The sequence below is a fragment of the Grus americana genome, chromosome 1 (genome assembly GCF_028858705.1).
Source record: "Grus americana isolate bGruAme1 chromosome 1, bGruAme1.mat, whole genome shotgun sequence".
NCBI classification, from domain to species: domain Eukaryota; kingdom Metazoa; phylum Chordata; class Aves; order Gruiformes; family Gruidae; genus Grus; species Grus americana.
In genome coordinates, this window is record NC_072852.1 from 127,623,584 (window position 1) to 127,641,687 (window position 18,104).

The following is an 18,104-nucleotide window of genomic DNA, read 5'->3' on the forward strand; positions in this document are numbered from 1 at the left end:
TACGCTTTTCATTGTATTGCTGTTAAGTACCTGCACGTCATAGTAGCAGTAGCAATAGCAGTAGTAGTAGTAGTAGTAGTAGTAATAATGATGATGATGATGATGATAATGCCTATTAGTACGCATCAAAAGAAGAGGTGAAAAACACAGGTGGATTCCTGGCTCCATATGTGAATGGAGCTTTAAAAGGCTGAGTTTTATGGTCCTTCCCAGGGATACCTCTTGGCCTGACTGTAAGTTCTGAGGTCTCATTTAATAAATTTGGCACACACAAAAGCACATAAAGCTTATTTAGTGAAGAAGAAATGTTCTGAGATTTTAGTAGTAAGCCTCTGCAGAGTGATAATGTATGATCAGGGACATTTTATTGCTTATTCCCTGGGCAAATCTGTTCTGTTTATTCAGGAATAGCAAAAACCGTGTACCCGCCCTCATAACATCCTATGACATTTTAAAAACTCAAACTCTCCTTGGCAGTAGAACTAGAATCAATTTGATCATTGTGCCTCTACTTGTACTCAAACAGTGTCAAAGCCCAAAATAGTTTTAGTAGATATCGATACCAGTTTTGGATACCTGACACTACTGTAGACATTTTTTTTTTCTGTTTAAAAAATACTTAAATAAAAATCAGTGCCTACAATCTCACTTGATTACTAATTGACATGCAAAGTAATTAGTAATTTCTTTTAAATATTAGTGACCTGAACACTTTTAATCTACCTTCTTTAATCAGCCTTTTTAAACTTCAGCACAACATAATGTATTAATTTGTATTTTCTAACTACCAGTTGCCTAATATCTATCTGAGAACTAGTCATTTACTCTTCTGCCTTCTCTGGAAAATGCGTGTTTCACCTTTCTTTGGTTGATTTACTTAGAACAGAAATGACTAGTTTTTAGTCAGTGCCAACCAAAATCACACGAGGACACTTGAGGACACTTTGGTTTTCCCCCTCTGTACGAAAGAAAGTGAAATGAGATTATAAACAAAATACAAGTGTCCCTATTTCGGGATGGCTGTGAGTCTGACTGCATGCTGGGAACAATGTATATCATGGTAAAGTGGCAGACACATTTTTATGAAGTGGTGGGAGGAGGGGCAAGAAAGCTAAGTAAAGAATGCATAAAAGAATGTAATGTAAACTTACAAGTAGTTCTGCAGTGACCCAAATAAATGTTATTAAACCGTGGAAAGGATTTACTAATGATACATGTTTCTGCTGATTTTTAATTTATTTTTGCAGTTTGCTTTGAAAAAAAGAAAAAAATACAAATTCCTATGCAAAATCCCTACATTTAAAGAGTATTAAATAGACAGCAAAATAATATGCTGAGAAATTAAAAACTTAGTTAACTGTCCTGCCTTAGTTTGACATCATTCAGTTACTTTTGTGTTTCAAGATTTTGGTGTTTCTTTGTCAGACAAGTTTTTTCTTCTATGTAGTATAACTACATAGAAAAAAAACCCTTAAGGATTCAATATCACTATTTTGACATGTATATGAAAATATATTCTTTGAAGGGTTTTGACATCTATTTTGTGTCTCAAGGAAAGCCTGTTCAATTCTTCCAAATTAATTTTCTATTCATGAGTTCATAATGGAGGGAGGACATTTGCAGAGCTTTACTGCTAGTTCAAACTCAATGTGTTTTTAAGCACCTATTTTTCTTGTAGGTGTTTGTATTCTATCAGCAAAATTACAGATATTGAGAGAACTAAGGCAAGACATAACTATGTTAAAAGTGCAATTTGTGAAATTGCAAGTTAAGCTTCTATAGAAAAGTAACGTATAGAAAATGGTGTATAACAATCATTAAACCTGTTTGAAGAGTTAAGAAACACATGTTTTCTTTCTGCAGGTGACAGAAAAAAAGCAAGAGTTAGAGAAATGCTTGAAATTGTCCCGGAAGCTACGAAAAGAAACTAATGCTATGACAGAATGGCTTGCAGCAACAGATGCAGAATTGACAAAGAGATCAGCTGTGCAGGGGATGCCTAGCAATTTGGATGCTGAAATTGCCTGGGGCAAGGTAACAATGTAACACACACTGTACCTTTATCTATTTCATAGATAGTTTATGCATATTAAAGAAAGCTAGATTTCTTTCTTGATAAAGAGAATAAAAATCCTGGGATGTTAGTTAGTAGAACTTTTTAACTGTTATGGCATTATCTCACCCTAACATTAATGCTCAGAAAAATTGTAACCATCTTGTCTCTGCATATATCAATAGCACAGTTCACCTTCACATTGCAGTCATCTTCTCTGAGATGAATTTGAAGTTAGAATTTAATTTTTCAGAGTACTATAAATTATCCATCCAGTATCCGTGTAAATAGACATCTCTCTCTCTCTCATCCCATTCTACTTATGAGTAGAAAAGTATTCAACAGTAAAACAGCTCCAGTGGATGAAAGATTAAGGATGTCAGAACACTGCATTTTCCATGTGTTCAGACAGCAGTCAGGCGGTGGGATAGGGTTTTTTCCTACCCTTTTTGGTTTGTAGCTTATTCATTTTTCATTCTTGGGGGCTTCTTACTTCCATGAAACTTCTACATTTAACTCTTATTTTAGGTTAAAACTCAAAGCCTAAAATGAAACTTTCCTCAAAATTACTGCTTGTAATCTTACAGAATCACTGAGGAATGCAAAAGTTCTACATCAAACTGTATACCTCTGTGTGATGTTAAGACTTAGCACAGTATCGTTCAACACTAGCTAATCCAGTTTATGCTCCACATATGTAATAAAAATCCAATCAGAATATAAACTAACCTAGCCATCCTGGTATGCCCAAATCTGTGCTTTAGAGGAAACTATGCTCATTATTATCCAAAGCTTCAAAATTTCAAATAATTACGTGCAGCCAGCAGCATTTTGGATAAGTGTTCCTATATAAATTCAAAAGAAAACAACAACACCCCCCCCTTAAACAGTATTGTTTGTGTAAAAACTTACCACTTCTGCTTCATTTAATAGGAAGAATTCTTTAAACATTTTACCAGTTTCACCATGCATTATAGAAATAGTCATGAATAATACACAGGCAACCATACTACTTTTTTTTAAATGCTCTGTGGGTTAAAGGCACTGGAATAAAATTTAGTTTGTGGGGGTTTTTTGTGTTTTGTTTTGTTTTGGTTTTGTCTTTAACTGCCCCTTTCAAGCTTCTGAGCTTGATCAAATGTCTTTAGCCTTGAAATACACTGATTTATGAACAAAAAACAAGAAAAAGAAAGTCTACAAGTCTTTTGTGATTAGTCTCTAAGAATGACATTATTTTAAAAGTAGTTTCCAAAAATATATGCAAATCAACTGTTGCTATCATTATCTTACAATTACTGCTTTGACTATTGGTGCTTTGACTTTCAAATCAAAACCTCAGTCCCTAAAAAACCCATTGCTGCTTGATGTTCTCTTGTTGTCACTTTCTGCCTTTCCTACAGTAAAGCCTGTGCAGTTCCTCTCATTACTTTTGATTGATACTGTGATCTTAACACTCATAATAAAGGACAAGTGTCAGATTTTTAAGAGATGGATTATACAATCATATGATTTTAATCTCCCCAAACTAACCTGCCAGTTACTTGATCCATTTGCCCAGTCATGAAAACAAGAATCATCTTTGGTGGTGTTAAACTACACAGTACAGTTCTACTGAAACAGAAATGTACGTTGTATGTTCCTGCATACGTGTTCAGGAAAGTTAATCCAGATGTATATAGCTTCACAGCAGTTTAGATAGAAAGATTTGTCCTTAATTTCATTTAATTGTTAGATATGAACATAAATGCTTAAGAAGTTGCATAATTAGAACCTAAAGCCTGATGATCAGTGCAGTTACACAGTGGGAAGTCCTTGTTATGACTTACACTTGCTATAACAATTACAACATATTTTTATCTTATGACAATCAAAAAAGGTAACAAGAGCTAATTAAAATAAGAAATATTAACATGAAAAATATATCAAATGGGAACCACTCCACCTACTAATCTTGAAGAATGCCATTGAGTGAATTTTCACTAGGAATTGATACATGAAGGGTTGCAGGGAAAACTGGTAAAAAACATATTTTGGCTTCAAATCGTGCCCAAAGCCATCACTGCAGTCTAACCTCATATAGTAACTCAGCTCTTCTCCTTCAGTGAGTTCCTCACTAAAATAGGAATAAACAACCAACTTTGGATGAGAGCAGCTGCCTCTTGATGTACATACATACTGAGTGGCTTTCAGAATTCCTTTATTAAGATTCTCTTTAGGAAATGTAAACCAATATTCACATAAATATAAGCAGACTTTTAATTCTGAGCAATCCAACAGATAGTATAGGTGGCAGATCCTAGCCTTCCAAATGTAAGTATTTGCAGAAATTATGTGAAGTGAGTATGCTTTTTCCTAAAGAATCTGTTCCCACTAAGAGGCAGGAACTGCTGCATGTTATGCTGAACACTTTAAAATTCTTGTGAGGACTTCATAAATAAGTACAATACTGATAGTCCTATGTGGATTTCAATGAAGCATCATAAAAAGTTGTACATCAATAATTCAGTCCCCAGAACCAGGGCCTCACAGTATCTGATTTATGTCGCAGCTTTGGGCTTTGGACTTCCTGGGTAAGTAGGCTGCCGAAGACAGTAACTGATCTAATGAAATGCACTGGGAGATGAATTAAGCCCAGCAGATGCCCATCGTGGGGAACGTCTGCAGAAAAGCTAAGATGGAAAATGGAGGGAGGGAGAGGAGAATTCAATAGTACAAATGAACCAAAAACTGGATGTGTGCTGGTGTCGATATAACTAAGCAGAGAGCTCATAATCTGTTTCTTTACAGCACAAGGAAGCAGTTATACTTATTACTGCACTTATTTCTAATTCATTTTCAGTACCCAAGACTTCTTAAGAGTGAAAAGAACTCAGAGGGTTTGAAAGGTAATTACAGAGGTTAGAATAACAAAAATCATACATGGGGACATTGTCTTCAACACCTAGAAATAAAAAGCAATGTCCCTCTTGAGTAGGAAATGACGTTAATGAAACATAGAATTAATCTGGACATGAAGGGAAGTGTGATATTTATTTGTTCATGTCTAGAATTTTTCTAAGGATGGAACAAAAACTTGGCTGAGTTATGTGAAATGAGATGGGCAATATAATGAAGACTGTAAATCCTGCCTTTTTACTGAGTAGAGACAAGCTAAATCTTTTCATTTGAATTCAGTTCTGTTATAATAGATAAGAAAAATTACATGCGGGTGGAAAGATAGTCATTAAACATTGTATATTAGAAATCCGTTTATAATTAGAAGTCTGATTTAGTGAACATATTTGTCACTGAAGACATTAACCATTACGGATTTATTTGTCTTTTAATCAGGAACTGGCCTGATGAGAATTAGATTGCCAGGAAACCATGTTCTCAAAAAGGAAATGGCAGATGGTATTACCAGGAAAAGTTCCGTATCATTCCCTACTATCAGCAGTATGAGTCTGCCAGTGCTTTAATGTTATATTTTAGCACAGCATATAGTACCAGTGAATATAAAGTTGACTTGTAGTAGTTAGAATTACATTAGCAAACAAATTTAGCAACATATTTCCTGTCAGTAAAATCAGTAAAATAAAATAATCTGAAAATTTTGTCAACTGATTCATAGTCAGTGGCCAGAACATAATAAAAATAAAAGATGTGCTGTGAATAAACAAATAAATATGTATAATCAGCCACTGAGAAGGCCGTAATGTCAGCTTCTGATTAATTCTGTAATCCCACCCATGAGAGCTGAGTGACCTAACTAATTTTTTTAGAGAGGTTCAAATTGCAATGATTACTTCTGCGTAATCCACAGTGTAGTGGCAGCGTAGAGGCACACAGAGCTTTTCTTCAATCATTCATTGGTGTTGAATTTTTTTAATCTACATATGTTAATGACCAGCACAATTAAACTATTATCCTCTACATTTAGTAACAATTCTGGTTTGTTTGGAAAAAAAAAAAAAATCAGCAGTTCAACTTGATACATGGTAGTTTTATCATTACAAAGTCTAACTCAGAAACCCTCTGCACCACATCCTCAGAAAAAGCCGTTCTATGTAGCTTCTGTTTTCAAACATGATTTATTTCTTGTTAGGATTTGCTAATGTGAAGGTGGTTATGATTATCATTCCCTTATGAACATCAAGTAAAAAAAAAACAAAACAAACCCAGTAGTATTTGTTAGTAAACTGAAAGATAAAGAGTATGCCACAGTACAGTGGAATCAGAGAGAGCTGTGAACCCCACTCAAAGTGTACATGTCTACACAGGGAACTGCATTTATTTATACTAACATGATTCATCCTGTCATCCTATGGATCCATATGTAAAATAGGTAAAATACTATTGTATGCAACTACAAACCTTTTATGAATTTTCAGTAAAGTTTGTCCCCATGCCTTTCAGCACTGCAGAACAATCTGGCTTTGGCCTGGGTTTCAAGTCATCTGAAGTTGTTTTTCTTAAATAAAACTTTTATTTTACACTACAACTTCTTTCCTGAGGTTTTGATGGTAGGGACTGGCATAAGGGAAGCTCAGCTGGTCTTCTCTCTCTCTCCCTTTCCTCCTTCTGGTGTTAATGGCGTGGGTATTAGAAACTGGTCACCTGAGGCATGCTCTGCATGCAGAGTTTTAACAGAGAAGAATCATCTGTCTGATTGCTCACATATCCTGGGTGCTGGGAACGTAGATGCCATTTCTGTTGGAAATTTTCAAGTCCTGGGGTTTCAGTGGTGATGTGATCTCCCAGTTTTGATTAAGACACGCTACCAGCATTTTTCTGAGAAATGCAAGTGATAAAAGAATAATGGTTCCTTTAAAAGCTAAGGAAACATCTCATTCATTGAAATACGAATGAATTTTTTGGGTCAAAGAATTTTCATTGTGGTATCCTGTACCAAATAGCCATAACTGGTACTTCAAAAACGTGGAAGTACAAGAGTTTCTTCCAAAGACACATTTCAGAATTCTGTCTAAGAGAAATTTGAACAGCAATTTGAATGGAGAGATTGCCATCATCTTTAACTCTTGTATCTGTTAGTAGATACATCACTAGATGTGATCCTACATGGAGGCATATGCAAATAAGAGATGACCATATACACATATAAGTATATCCTTAATATAATCTATGTAATTTGTATACACATTTTAATGGAGCAGTCTTTCCTGAAAGTATTTATGGAATCTTTGTCTTCCAGCAGGCAATACACATTTGAATAAACTTTTGTTTGATAAATAATTTCCTAAGGAAAAAAATGTGAATGTAATAACTTCACTATAATGACAAATAGCAGAGTGAATGTAATCTGTTTTAAAACACTGTTGAACATTACTGATAAATTTTCACAGCTGCAACTGAAGTCTAGGTATTATGATGCTTAATTCAACCTTTTATTTACATATTTCTCTTCCTCCTAAATGCCATGTGAGATTGCATCAGAAAATTAGCTTCTTCCAAACTTCTAACATGTTTATATATTGTATTTATGTTACATAGTTTCATCCTGATAAACACAAAAAATCAAAATGTATAAATCGCCTACTCCTTCTGGGAAGAATTTCTTCACTGTATTTGTCAATGTTTCATATTGTACCCCTTGTGGTGGTGTTTGGGATTTTGGGGTTTGTTTTTTTAATGCATCTCTTACAATACAGAGCTAGGGCTTTTTTTTTTCTTAGATATTTTCAAATAAACTGCACAGCTGAAATGCAGTCTGATGTTAGGGCAACCAGAAGGGAGTTTAAATCCAGCAAGGTTGGGTTTTTCCCCTTAATTTTCAAATATGCTCTTCTATTTCCCAAGAGCATACAGGGAAAGATGATGAGTGAAGGCCAATTCACTGAATATTGGAACTTGTTCTTCAAAAATTAGCAGATTTTGAAAGCCACTCCCTGAGTTTTAATGAAATAATCCTAGTGATACCTTGGGATCATGGTACATTTTTTAATCTCTTTTATATAGTGTTGTTAAATTAATAGCAGTCCTTTTGTCTTTTTATTACAGAAAATTTACCCATGCTGTTATATTGCAATGAATGAAGTATATGCAGACTGTCACTGTCTAGTAAAAATGAAAAGAGAAAGAGAATTCTGAAGAAAATAATGAAGAAATGTCAAATTAAAAAGAAAAAAGTGTTATTGAAATTGTGAAAGAACTGAAAACAGGTTGTCAGTTTACCGAGTATACATTATATCATACAGAGGAGGCCCTAGCTGATAATGCAGTGTGGAAACCCGCTGTCTTTAAGACCATGCTAGTTTTTCAACTGTATTCAGTGGGTCCAGGATTTTATACGTAAGAACTTTGAATAATTGAGATTTGAAGTATTGCAGAAGATGGCTTTTTCACTTTGATGTTGTGTTGAAGGCCTCAATGTTTTGTTGTTTGGTGTTGGGCTTAATATTTTCACATATAGCCCAAGACTGATCTGAGTTTTCGTACATGTAAAATACAAAGGAAACCATAACCCATAGTAAATGTACTTCAGAGATTTTTTTTCCAAATGGAAGTAAATTGTTTAGAAAAAGTAGTAAAGCTGATGAAAATTTTCCATCCTGAGTTAAAGGCAAATTATATTCTTTGTCTTATTCTTTTTTATGATGACATATTGTACCTGTTGTGAAATAGATAAAAGGGCATGTTTTCCCTTTAATCTGACAAGAACCTGATGAAGTTTGAAGCTCTCCATTTCAAATTCTATAATTCTGTAGCTGATAGTTAATAATTTGCATTAATCATGTCTTGGCTCTATTACAAATCCTCTGTATTTGAGAAAATTGGTAGAATGTGGAAAATTTCTCATACTTACATGAAATGCAAGTGTAAAACCTGTTCTGTGAAATAACATTATGAAATTAGGTCATTAATTCTGTTAAGCATAGGAAGGGAGCTGCTGCTTTAAGCATAACATATGCCAAGTAAGTTGCAGGTACTATTAAGATTGTATTGTACCAAAAAGAATAATTTCTATACTGTCTTTATTGCAGAGTGAAAATTTTACTTACTCTAACAACACATTATCAACAAAATCATATTGATGTGTGACATGGAGAGGTGTGATAGCGTGGAGGTGATAAAGGTGTAGTTCCACTGCAGTAACAGTGTTGATTCTGAGAGGGAAGAATTGTGATTGCGTTTTGAATAGGAGTGGTTCTTTTAGTGTGTGCGAGTTATCAATGAGAAATCAATGTTCCTGGAGACTAGTGATTCTTACTTTTCTCCCAACTTCTTTTCGTGTTCAGTTTGGACCACTTCATTTCTAGTTGAAGCTCTATTTTATAAGCAGAGATCGTATATTCCTGGATCACTGCCATCAGGTGACTAGGAGCTCAGATAATTTTTTCCCATAAAACTGATTATATGTGATATTAGGTGTACGGAATTTGTGCCTCTCCTTGAGAATTCAGCAAGGTTGTTATACTCTGCATTGTATCATCTCAGTATTTAGTATTAAATTCCTGCTTTTTTACATGTTGTCTAAATATGTTGGGGTTTGCTCCTTTTGTTAGACTTCTTGCATGTTGCAGCAAATATTAAGACATGAATAATGAGTAAATTATGTGACCTTACATTTCATTTAAATCTATTTATAGAAGGTAAGATAATGTGGGAGGAGATGCTGCAAATCTGATCTTGTAGCACCACACATATATTTTAGTCATTCAAGCTCAGAGGTGCTATAGATAATAGGTTATTTTAGTATTTTAGTTAGCAGAGTGAAATTCCAAGTGAATGGAATGAAAAGATTCATTTCTACAGTTAAGAAACAAGAAAGCTAAAAGGAGAGAACATGGTTTCTGCTGAAAAAGATTGCTTTGAAAAATATTAAAGAGACGTTAAAATACTTCACGAGATTATTTTCAGTGTTCTCTAAGTCTTAAACGTCATCATGATGCTTTATTATTGTCCCATTTAATATGTAAGGTTTATGTGCTATTTGATAACTATGTCATTTTATTATATGCAAAGTAAACGTCTCAATATAAATATTGTAAAATGTGGATTCTTGTTTAATAGTTAAGCATTAAAACTATATTTTGAACATGAGAATGAGAGATAATTCACACTTTTTAAAATGAAACTATTACCAAAAAAGATTGCGAGCACATGATAGTTACAATGTTATCAGAGCTAAATAGGAACAATTTACTTTTTACTTACTGCTCTTCACCGAATACTTTCCCTTCCTATAGGAAGCAAGAGTGTGTGTTCTAGTACGAACTTACTGGCTCTTTTAATATTTGATATTCTTAGTGTGGAGAATTTTTAAGTTCCTGAACTTTTATTTTTCATTCTCCTCATGTAGGCAACACGGAAGGAGATTGAGAAACGCCAGGTCCATCTGAAGAGCATCAGCGATTTAGGAGAGAATTTGAAGATGGTGCTGAAAGGAAAGGAAAGTCTAGTGGAGGATAAACTCAGCCTCCTGAACAGTAATTGGATAGCAGTAACTTCACGTGCTGAAGAATGGTTCAATCTGTTACTGGTAAGGACAATACATTTGTTCATGTAGAGGAAATGTTGGTGCCCAGTCGTAGGTGCTCAGCCTTATAGGAGTGCTTCTTCTGGTGCCCTGGACTAAACTTATGGAATACCTAAGCACACAGACAATCAGATTGATTATTGTTTAGTACATTATGTATATTTTAAGAATCTGACTACTTACAGACTGATGGCTCTGTGGAGTCCTGATTGTTAGTGCTTCCTGTTCCTGTCTGCCTCTGTAGTTCCTGGACTGTTGGTTTGGGTTTTTTTTTTTTCCTAATGAACGAAATGCAGTTTCTCCCCAAGGACCTAGATTCCTTGAATGTGATTCAAATGAAATTGAGTAAGTCTTGGTATTAATACCAACAACTTCAACTGATTTTGGCTACTTTAGCATCTCTGTTTGGAATAGTACAGCTGGGAAGGAAGTCCCCACTTGCATGTTGGTTTGATCCACAGCGTAGTTGTTGTGTGTGTGAACTAGATTCATTTCAGAGGCAACTAAAACAGGAGCTCTGCTCCGGGAGCACACCTAATGTTCTCAAGGACTATGATTTTGTCTTTCAGGGCTGCACGATTCCCCTTTGGATAGTTTTAGTGTATGTTTTGGTGGGGATAATTACCTAAGGGGACCAGATTAAGTCTAGTCAAAAGTAAAATCCCTAATACACGCTTAATACAGATTTAGGAGCCTCAGGTCTAGCTGCTTCGAACTGCTGGCAGTCACATAACTATATTCTTCCTTAAAATTCATTCTGCCATGAAGAGGTGACAGCTTGAACCCTTAAACACAGAAGGGTCTTAACCACTGGGCTGCCAGAATGCTTTGGGAAACCTGGTATGCTGTTTCTGTTGCTGAGAACGTGGGAATGCAATTTCAATCCAGAGAAACTGAAGTGATTCTCAAGGTTTTGTTGGCCTTTGTCATTACTTTTTAGAGCTTGATGTGTTAGGAGCTCCACTAGAGTCTGTGTAGCTACAAGTGCATCTGTGACGGATATACAGCATCACTACAGGGCTTCATCACAACTACAGGCTGGGCAAGGAATGGATTGAAAGCAGCCCCGAGGAGAAGGACTTGGGGGTATTGATTGATGAGAAGCTCAACATGAGCCGGCAGTGTGTGCTTGCAGCCCAGAAAGCCAACGGTGTCCTGGGCTGCATCAAAACAGCCGTGACCAGCAGGTCGAGCGAGGTGATCCTGCCCCTCTGCTCCGCTCTTGTGAGACCCCACCTGGAGTACTGCGTCCCGCTCTGGGGGCCCCAGTACAGGAGAGACATGGAGCTGTTGGAGCGAGTCCAGAGGAGGGCCACGAAGCTGATCAGAGGGCTGGAGCACCTCTCCTGTGAGGACAGGCTGAGAGAGTTGGGCTTGTTCAGCCTGGAGAAAAGGCAGCTCCGGGGAAACCTTACAGCAGCCTTCCAGTACCTACAGGAAAGATGGTGAGGGACTCTTTATCAGGGAGTGTAGTGATAGGACATGGAGTAATGGCTTTAAGCTAAAAGAGGTTAGATTTAGATTAGATATTAGGAAGAAATTCTTCTCTATGAGGGTGGTGAGGCACTGGAACAGGTTGCCCAGAGAAGCTGTGGAGGCCCCATCCCTGGAAGGCCAGGTTGGATGGGGCTTTGGGCAACGTGGTCTAGTGGAGGGTGTCCCTGCCCATGGCAGGGGGGTTGGAACTAGATGGGCTTTGAGGTCCCTTCCAACCCAAACCGTTCTGTGATTCTATATAATGTAGTTTATAGACAGGTATAGTTAAGTGTTTGTCTACTTTCTTTCTTTGCTTTGGATTCTTTTGTGCATATTTATTAGAATCCATGACAAAAAGGTATAAGAGAGGGAGTTGGTCTTTTACTGATTTTAGAACAGTGTAAAATAAAGGTACATACATGTAGGGGCCGAAAGGACTAGTAAAATCTTGTATCCCAGGTGTGTGGTACACATCTATTGTATGGATATGCATAGGCCTCATTCCAGTGAGCTCACAAAAAAAAAAAAAAGACAAAATGTTTTTTTAAATTAGGGAGAGAAAAAAGATTTATCAGAATATCAACTAGAAGTGCTTTTTAAAAAGCAGAGTCTCAAAGGAGAGAAGTTAGATGAAATGTAAATAAGAGTTTTATATACAAAGCTCCCTTTCTCGATTGTGACTTTGCAAGTGCATTCTTGTTACTATCTGAGTTTCAATCAACTTAGTGGCTTTCCAAAATGAGTTCTGTACCTGGTTCTTGGGAAACTCTTCTTTCCACCTCCAGTATGTCTGCCTGTCAGCTCCCTGCTCCTCTCAGCAGTCTGGCTGAGCTGCCGACACCTGCATCTTGCTGTGACTTTATCACTCCCCTGCATGTCACTTTGGAAGCCTCTCTCTCTCCTAGAATGTCTTTTAAAATGAACTTAACATATAAAGTGAGAGCAAACAAACAACAGATTCTATCCTTCAGAAAACAAGCAGTTACTGTGTAAAATAAAACAAGTTTAATTTCATAATGTATGCATGTTTGCCACAGCTGGCATCATTACAACTATTATTTCAGTTCTGATTACTCTTTTTGTATGCAGTATTTACCTTTTCCACATACAGGAATATCAAAAGCATATGGACGCTTTTGATCAGAATATAGCTAATGTCACAACTTGGATGTATCGTGCTGAAATACTGTTGGATGAATCTGATAAACAAAAACCCCAGCAGAAAGAGGAAATTCTTAAGGTAAAAAAATGTGATTATCTGGAAAGCATTGATTTTATTCTGAAAAGGACTGTGTCAAAACTAGCATATTTTGAAAGATATCACAAGTTGATTAACATTATTTTTTCTCTGATAAAGCCACCCTGTGGCAGCTTGTAGATTACTTAATAAATTTGCACCGCATTACAAAAGTATAATCCCAACAGAAATAAAACCAGATATGTTGTTATAAGTCTTGGGGAATTCCTGGTGAGTAGAACAGCAGCTTATTAAACCTGTGTTTGCTGGAAAAATACTCCGTAAACACATCTGGTTGAACAAAATCTTTTTTTCTGTGTTCTTCATTTTTAATTGCTTTTCTGTTTTTCTGTGATACTTTTCTGATATCTATGGTATCTGCATTTGATATCTCTGTCATATGATTGTTTTAATTCTATAAACACTATTTGCATTGATGCCAGACCAACACCACAGACAAGAATATTATATGGTGAACTAGCTGTATAATAATGGGTTAGTGTATTGATCAGAATGTTTTGTTTGGCCCACTGCATCATTTACCAACTGATGAAAAATTAATTTGCAAGATAGATATGAATTTTAAAATATCTCATTTAAAATACTGTCTTTGTTAAGATTAAACAACTTCAAATTATTATCTATATGGATTATTTTTTTTCTTCTGAAATGGGTGTGAAGCTTTACTTTGTATTGAACTCTATGGTCAGAACATGCTATCTGAGGAACAGTTTGTAAATCAAAATCAGAATTGTAATGATACCATTTACTAAAGCAAAACTTTACAAATTCCAAGGCAGAGCATAAATCAATGCCTTATTGATCTCAGCAGGATTGCAGGACAGACTTTTGTAGTTGAATGAACAATTTTGCCACCAGCAGATACAAAGTACAATTATCATTGCCATCAATACGGTGTATATACAATTGTATCGCACAAAGGCATTTCATACAGACAGTGAAATGTAATTCTAAATGCCCAACTGTGTTTATGATTCCTGAATGCCTGGCTATCTTTTTCAGCCTCTGCCCATACTGGGATCTTCTGTTAAGATTAGTGTTGCAGAGGAGGAAGGTATTTGCCCTCAGTTTTTGTAATTTATGGAAGAAATTCTCACTGGTTTTCATCTGGTCATTTTTCCCTGCCTCAACTATGGGCATGACCAGTAATGAAAGCAACAACTATACATCCACTTCCATAATACAGGAATTAGCCGCTCTTCTTAGGTTTAGGAACATAAAATAGTTTATCGTGTCCTGAAATATGCTGAGGATTGTATTATTGCAGATAAGAACCTGCCTAGAAATAATGTTCACCATTAATTTCCTCTAGGAGATATTAAAACAGACATGTAGATACATTCCTGCTATAAATTTGAGGGATATGAGTGGGAATGTTATCTAATGTATTTCTACTGGACTTACACACTCATACATAATTATCTGAGTTTGCTTTGTGGTTTTGCTCCCTATTCCTTTGCACACTCTCTCTCTCTCTCTCTTTCTCTCTCTTTGCATTTATTACTAACTTCAAGCCCTGTCTCTTGCTCACGGACTGTAGCGCTTAAAGGATGAGCTGAATGATATGCATCCAAAGGTGGACTCTGTGCGTGACCAGGCGGTAGACTTGATGACAAACCGTGGAGATCACTGCAGGAAAGTAATAGAGCCTAAACTGTCAGAGCTCAACCAGCGATTTGCAGCTATATCGCAAAGAATTAAGAGTGGAAAGGTAGGAGGACCTGCTTCCATATGGAGATGCATACAAAATGATGTTTATATAAGGTACACGATTACAACTATATAGTGGGCTGCAGTTTCTCCAAAAACTGAGCTTTTAAAGGAAAAAAAAAAAATTAGATCATAAGATTTTTTTATTATTATTATTTTTAAAGGTGAAGGTTTGGGGGGGGGGTTGGCATCAAGGTCTTTTTTTACTATTTGACAATTAGAACTATTTGCTGACTTCATATGAACATAACAATGATTACTTCATTAACTTATAAAGAATCAGCAACATCTGGGAATCAGCAAGATTCTTAATCTCTCAAAGTATAAGTAGCTTTTTTTTTTTTTTCATAGATTGCCATATGGGCACTAATTTTTCATTAAACGCACCCAGTATTTTCCTATGAGGCTGTGACTCACCAAGGTTTGAGATACAGAGAGAGATATATATATACACACCCCCCGATATTGTATCAATTGTACTTCAACTACTCATCTGTACAACTAGTTTGACTACTGAATCTGAATTCAATATGGATTAGGTAATTTGTAGTTATTACTTCTGAATTGGAATGAGGGAGGACATAAGCCACCTTCTTTCTCCATTGTATTTGCTGCCTTTATTGCAGAGCGCTATTCAGCAGATTAAAGCAGGCAGCCATGCAGGTTGGTATATAGGATAGTGGGAATGCATGGATCCTGATCCTAAATCTTTTTGCTGGCTAGTGTAATAGCACTGGAAATGAATGCACAGAGGATCAGTGGCAGAGCAGGAAATAAGTTTTGCAAAAAGCATCAGCAAAGAGACATGGTTTTCATGAATTGTTTGGGGTTTATGCAGGGCTCAATACTTTGCATAACCAGCACATTCTTTGTGGATATTTGAGTTTATTTCGGTTTCATTTCTGGAACAGGAAAGAATATGTCCTATGAATAAAGGTCATCGTTCTTTTTCCTGCTGGTCATCAGTAGTACTTCAGCTGTTCCAGTGTGGTGCTCCTCACTTCTTTCTTACAGAAGTACAGACTGTAGACAGAGAACATCTTGGCACAAAGCCCAAACAACTGTGTTGTGTGACATTTTTATTCTGAACATCTGCTATCTGCAGTCTGGATTTCCTTCTCAGTTTTACCTGGCACTTCCACAATTCTGTCACCGTACAGAGCTGAAGCAGCATTTGATAGGGGTGTATGAAATTACTGTTTTTATTAGGGAGCAATGTAGATGGTTTATCACAGGTTAACTATTGGCATTGCACATTGTGGGCTCACTCCAAGAAGGGGGAAAAGATGCTTATCAGGATGAAGTGGCTTCCATAACAGCCTGCAAACATCTTCCGTCTGACAACTCTCAGGTGATCTCCCATTTATGATTGCATAGGCGAGACAAGCTGGAATGGCAGCACCTCACTAAGCGTTATACACTATATACCTAGCAAGATGAGAGGAATTACTACAGCACATAATATTAAAGAGAAATTAGAATTTAGGGGACCTTTTCCAGGACTTTGGGGAATGGACAGGGTATGATTCCCAAAGGATATCTATAGTATTAGGTATTGCATAAGACAGGCAAAAGCTTGTCTGAATTCTTGGCTGTTCTACTGACTTGCTGTATGTATTTGGATAAAGGACTAAATTGCTGTGTGCCTCGTTTTGTCCACCTGTATAATGTAGGTAACTGCACTTCCCTGAGTCATGATTTCACCCTCATGGGCTGAAAAATTATTGTTCTTGCAGGGTGATATTACGCTTTCTCAGTGTTTTGGGTTTTTCTTCATACTTAGGTAAAATTATTCACCTAGTGAAAACAGATTAAAAAATAAATTCAAAAGGGTAGTAAGCTCTCATAATCTGTTTTTAATCAATTCTCATCTGTTTTCAAATAAGCCATATTTTTTTCAAATACTAACAATTATCAGTACAAAAGTAAAGTAAATAAGAAATGACCTGTGAAGTCAGTAAACGGTGGTACATAATTCTTTTGTCCTGAGTTAACAAAATGATCATAGTGTAATAAAATGAGATTTAACTTTTTCAAGTGGTCTTTGAACCTCATTCAATTATCGGAATTTCATTTAGTATTTTTACTTCTACTTTCCTTTTTGTTCTTGTTTTCAGCATTTTTCAGAGATTAGTAATTTTATATTTCAGTTTTATTAGTTGATTTGTCTTTTAGTGAGATTTAAGTACTTTTGAAGACATCCTTCAGAGCATTTGAGAAGAAATTACTGTGTAGTTTGCTATTGTTTCTACCTCAGTTAAAGTGCTTGCGGAGTGTAATTTTGAGCTTCTTGATAAAAATTTGCGAGCACAATATTATTCTCTATAAATACCATACATTATTATATTTCCATTAATGTTTATAAGTGCGCAAAATCTTTGTCATTAAAACAATCAACCAGATACAATTAAGGCAATTTTACCTTAATTCTCCCAGATTATCTGTGGAACAGCTGTGAACAGATTACTGTTGATGTCCAGTCTCTCTTATTTTAACTGAATTGCTTTGTTACTATCTTCATTAAAAACTTTTGCTTCATAATAAATACCAATTGTACTAGAGGGAAGAGTAAAAGAGAACTGATTAGAACATAATGTGCTGATGTCTCTAGCAAGAAGACAGTTGTATGTCCAAGAGTTCCTAGAACATCATAAAGCATTAACTACCTCTTAATCTAAATTTTATGAAGAATCATCAAGAATTTGTTGCTTTTTCTGTTGATCCTTTGCAATTGTGGTGGGTTGACCCTGGCTGGAGGCCAGGTGCCCACCAGAGCCGCTCTATCACTCCCCTCATTCACTAAACAGGGGAGAAAAGGCATAACGAAATGCTTGTAGGTCGAGATAAGGACAGGGAGAGATCACTCACTAATTATCGTCACGAGCAAAACAGACCGAACTTAGAGAGGGAATTCATCTAATTTATTACTAGGCAAAACAGAGTAGAGGAATGAGAAATAAAATCAACTCTTAAAACACCTCCCCCCACCCCTCCCATCTTCCCGGGCTCAACTTCACTCCCAGCTTCAACCTCGTCCCCCCCTCAGCGGCACAGGGGGATGGGGAGTGGGGGTTACGGTCAGTTCATCTCACGGTGTTTCTGCCGCTTCTTCATCCTCAGGGGGAGGACTC

General features: G+C 36.3%; 1 protein-coding gene across 7 annotated transcripts in view; it reads left to right on the top strand.

Annotated features, from left to right (window-relative positions):
* Nucleotides 1–18,104, top strand: part of DMD (dystrophin) — a 1,313,294-nt gene that overhangs the window by 615,998 nt on the left and 679,192 nt on the right. For 6 of the 7 annotated variants that reach the window (XM_054840966.1, XM_054843533.1, XM_054803063.1 and 3 more), the window contains 4 exons: nt 1,864–2,034; nt 10,353–10,532; nt 13,117–13,245; nt 14,804–14,974. In XM_054840966.1, coding sequence (XP_054696941.1) covers nt 1,864–2,034; nt 10,353–10,532; nt 13,117–13,245; nt 14,804–14,974 — 651 coding nt within the window. The remainder of the gene's footprint in view (nt 1–1,863; nt 2,035–10,352; nt 10,533–13,116; nt 13,246–14,803; nt 14,975–18,104) is intronic. The other variant, XM_054845289.1, reaches the window with a different exon arrangement.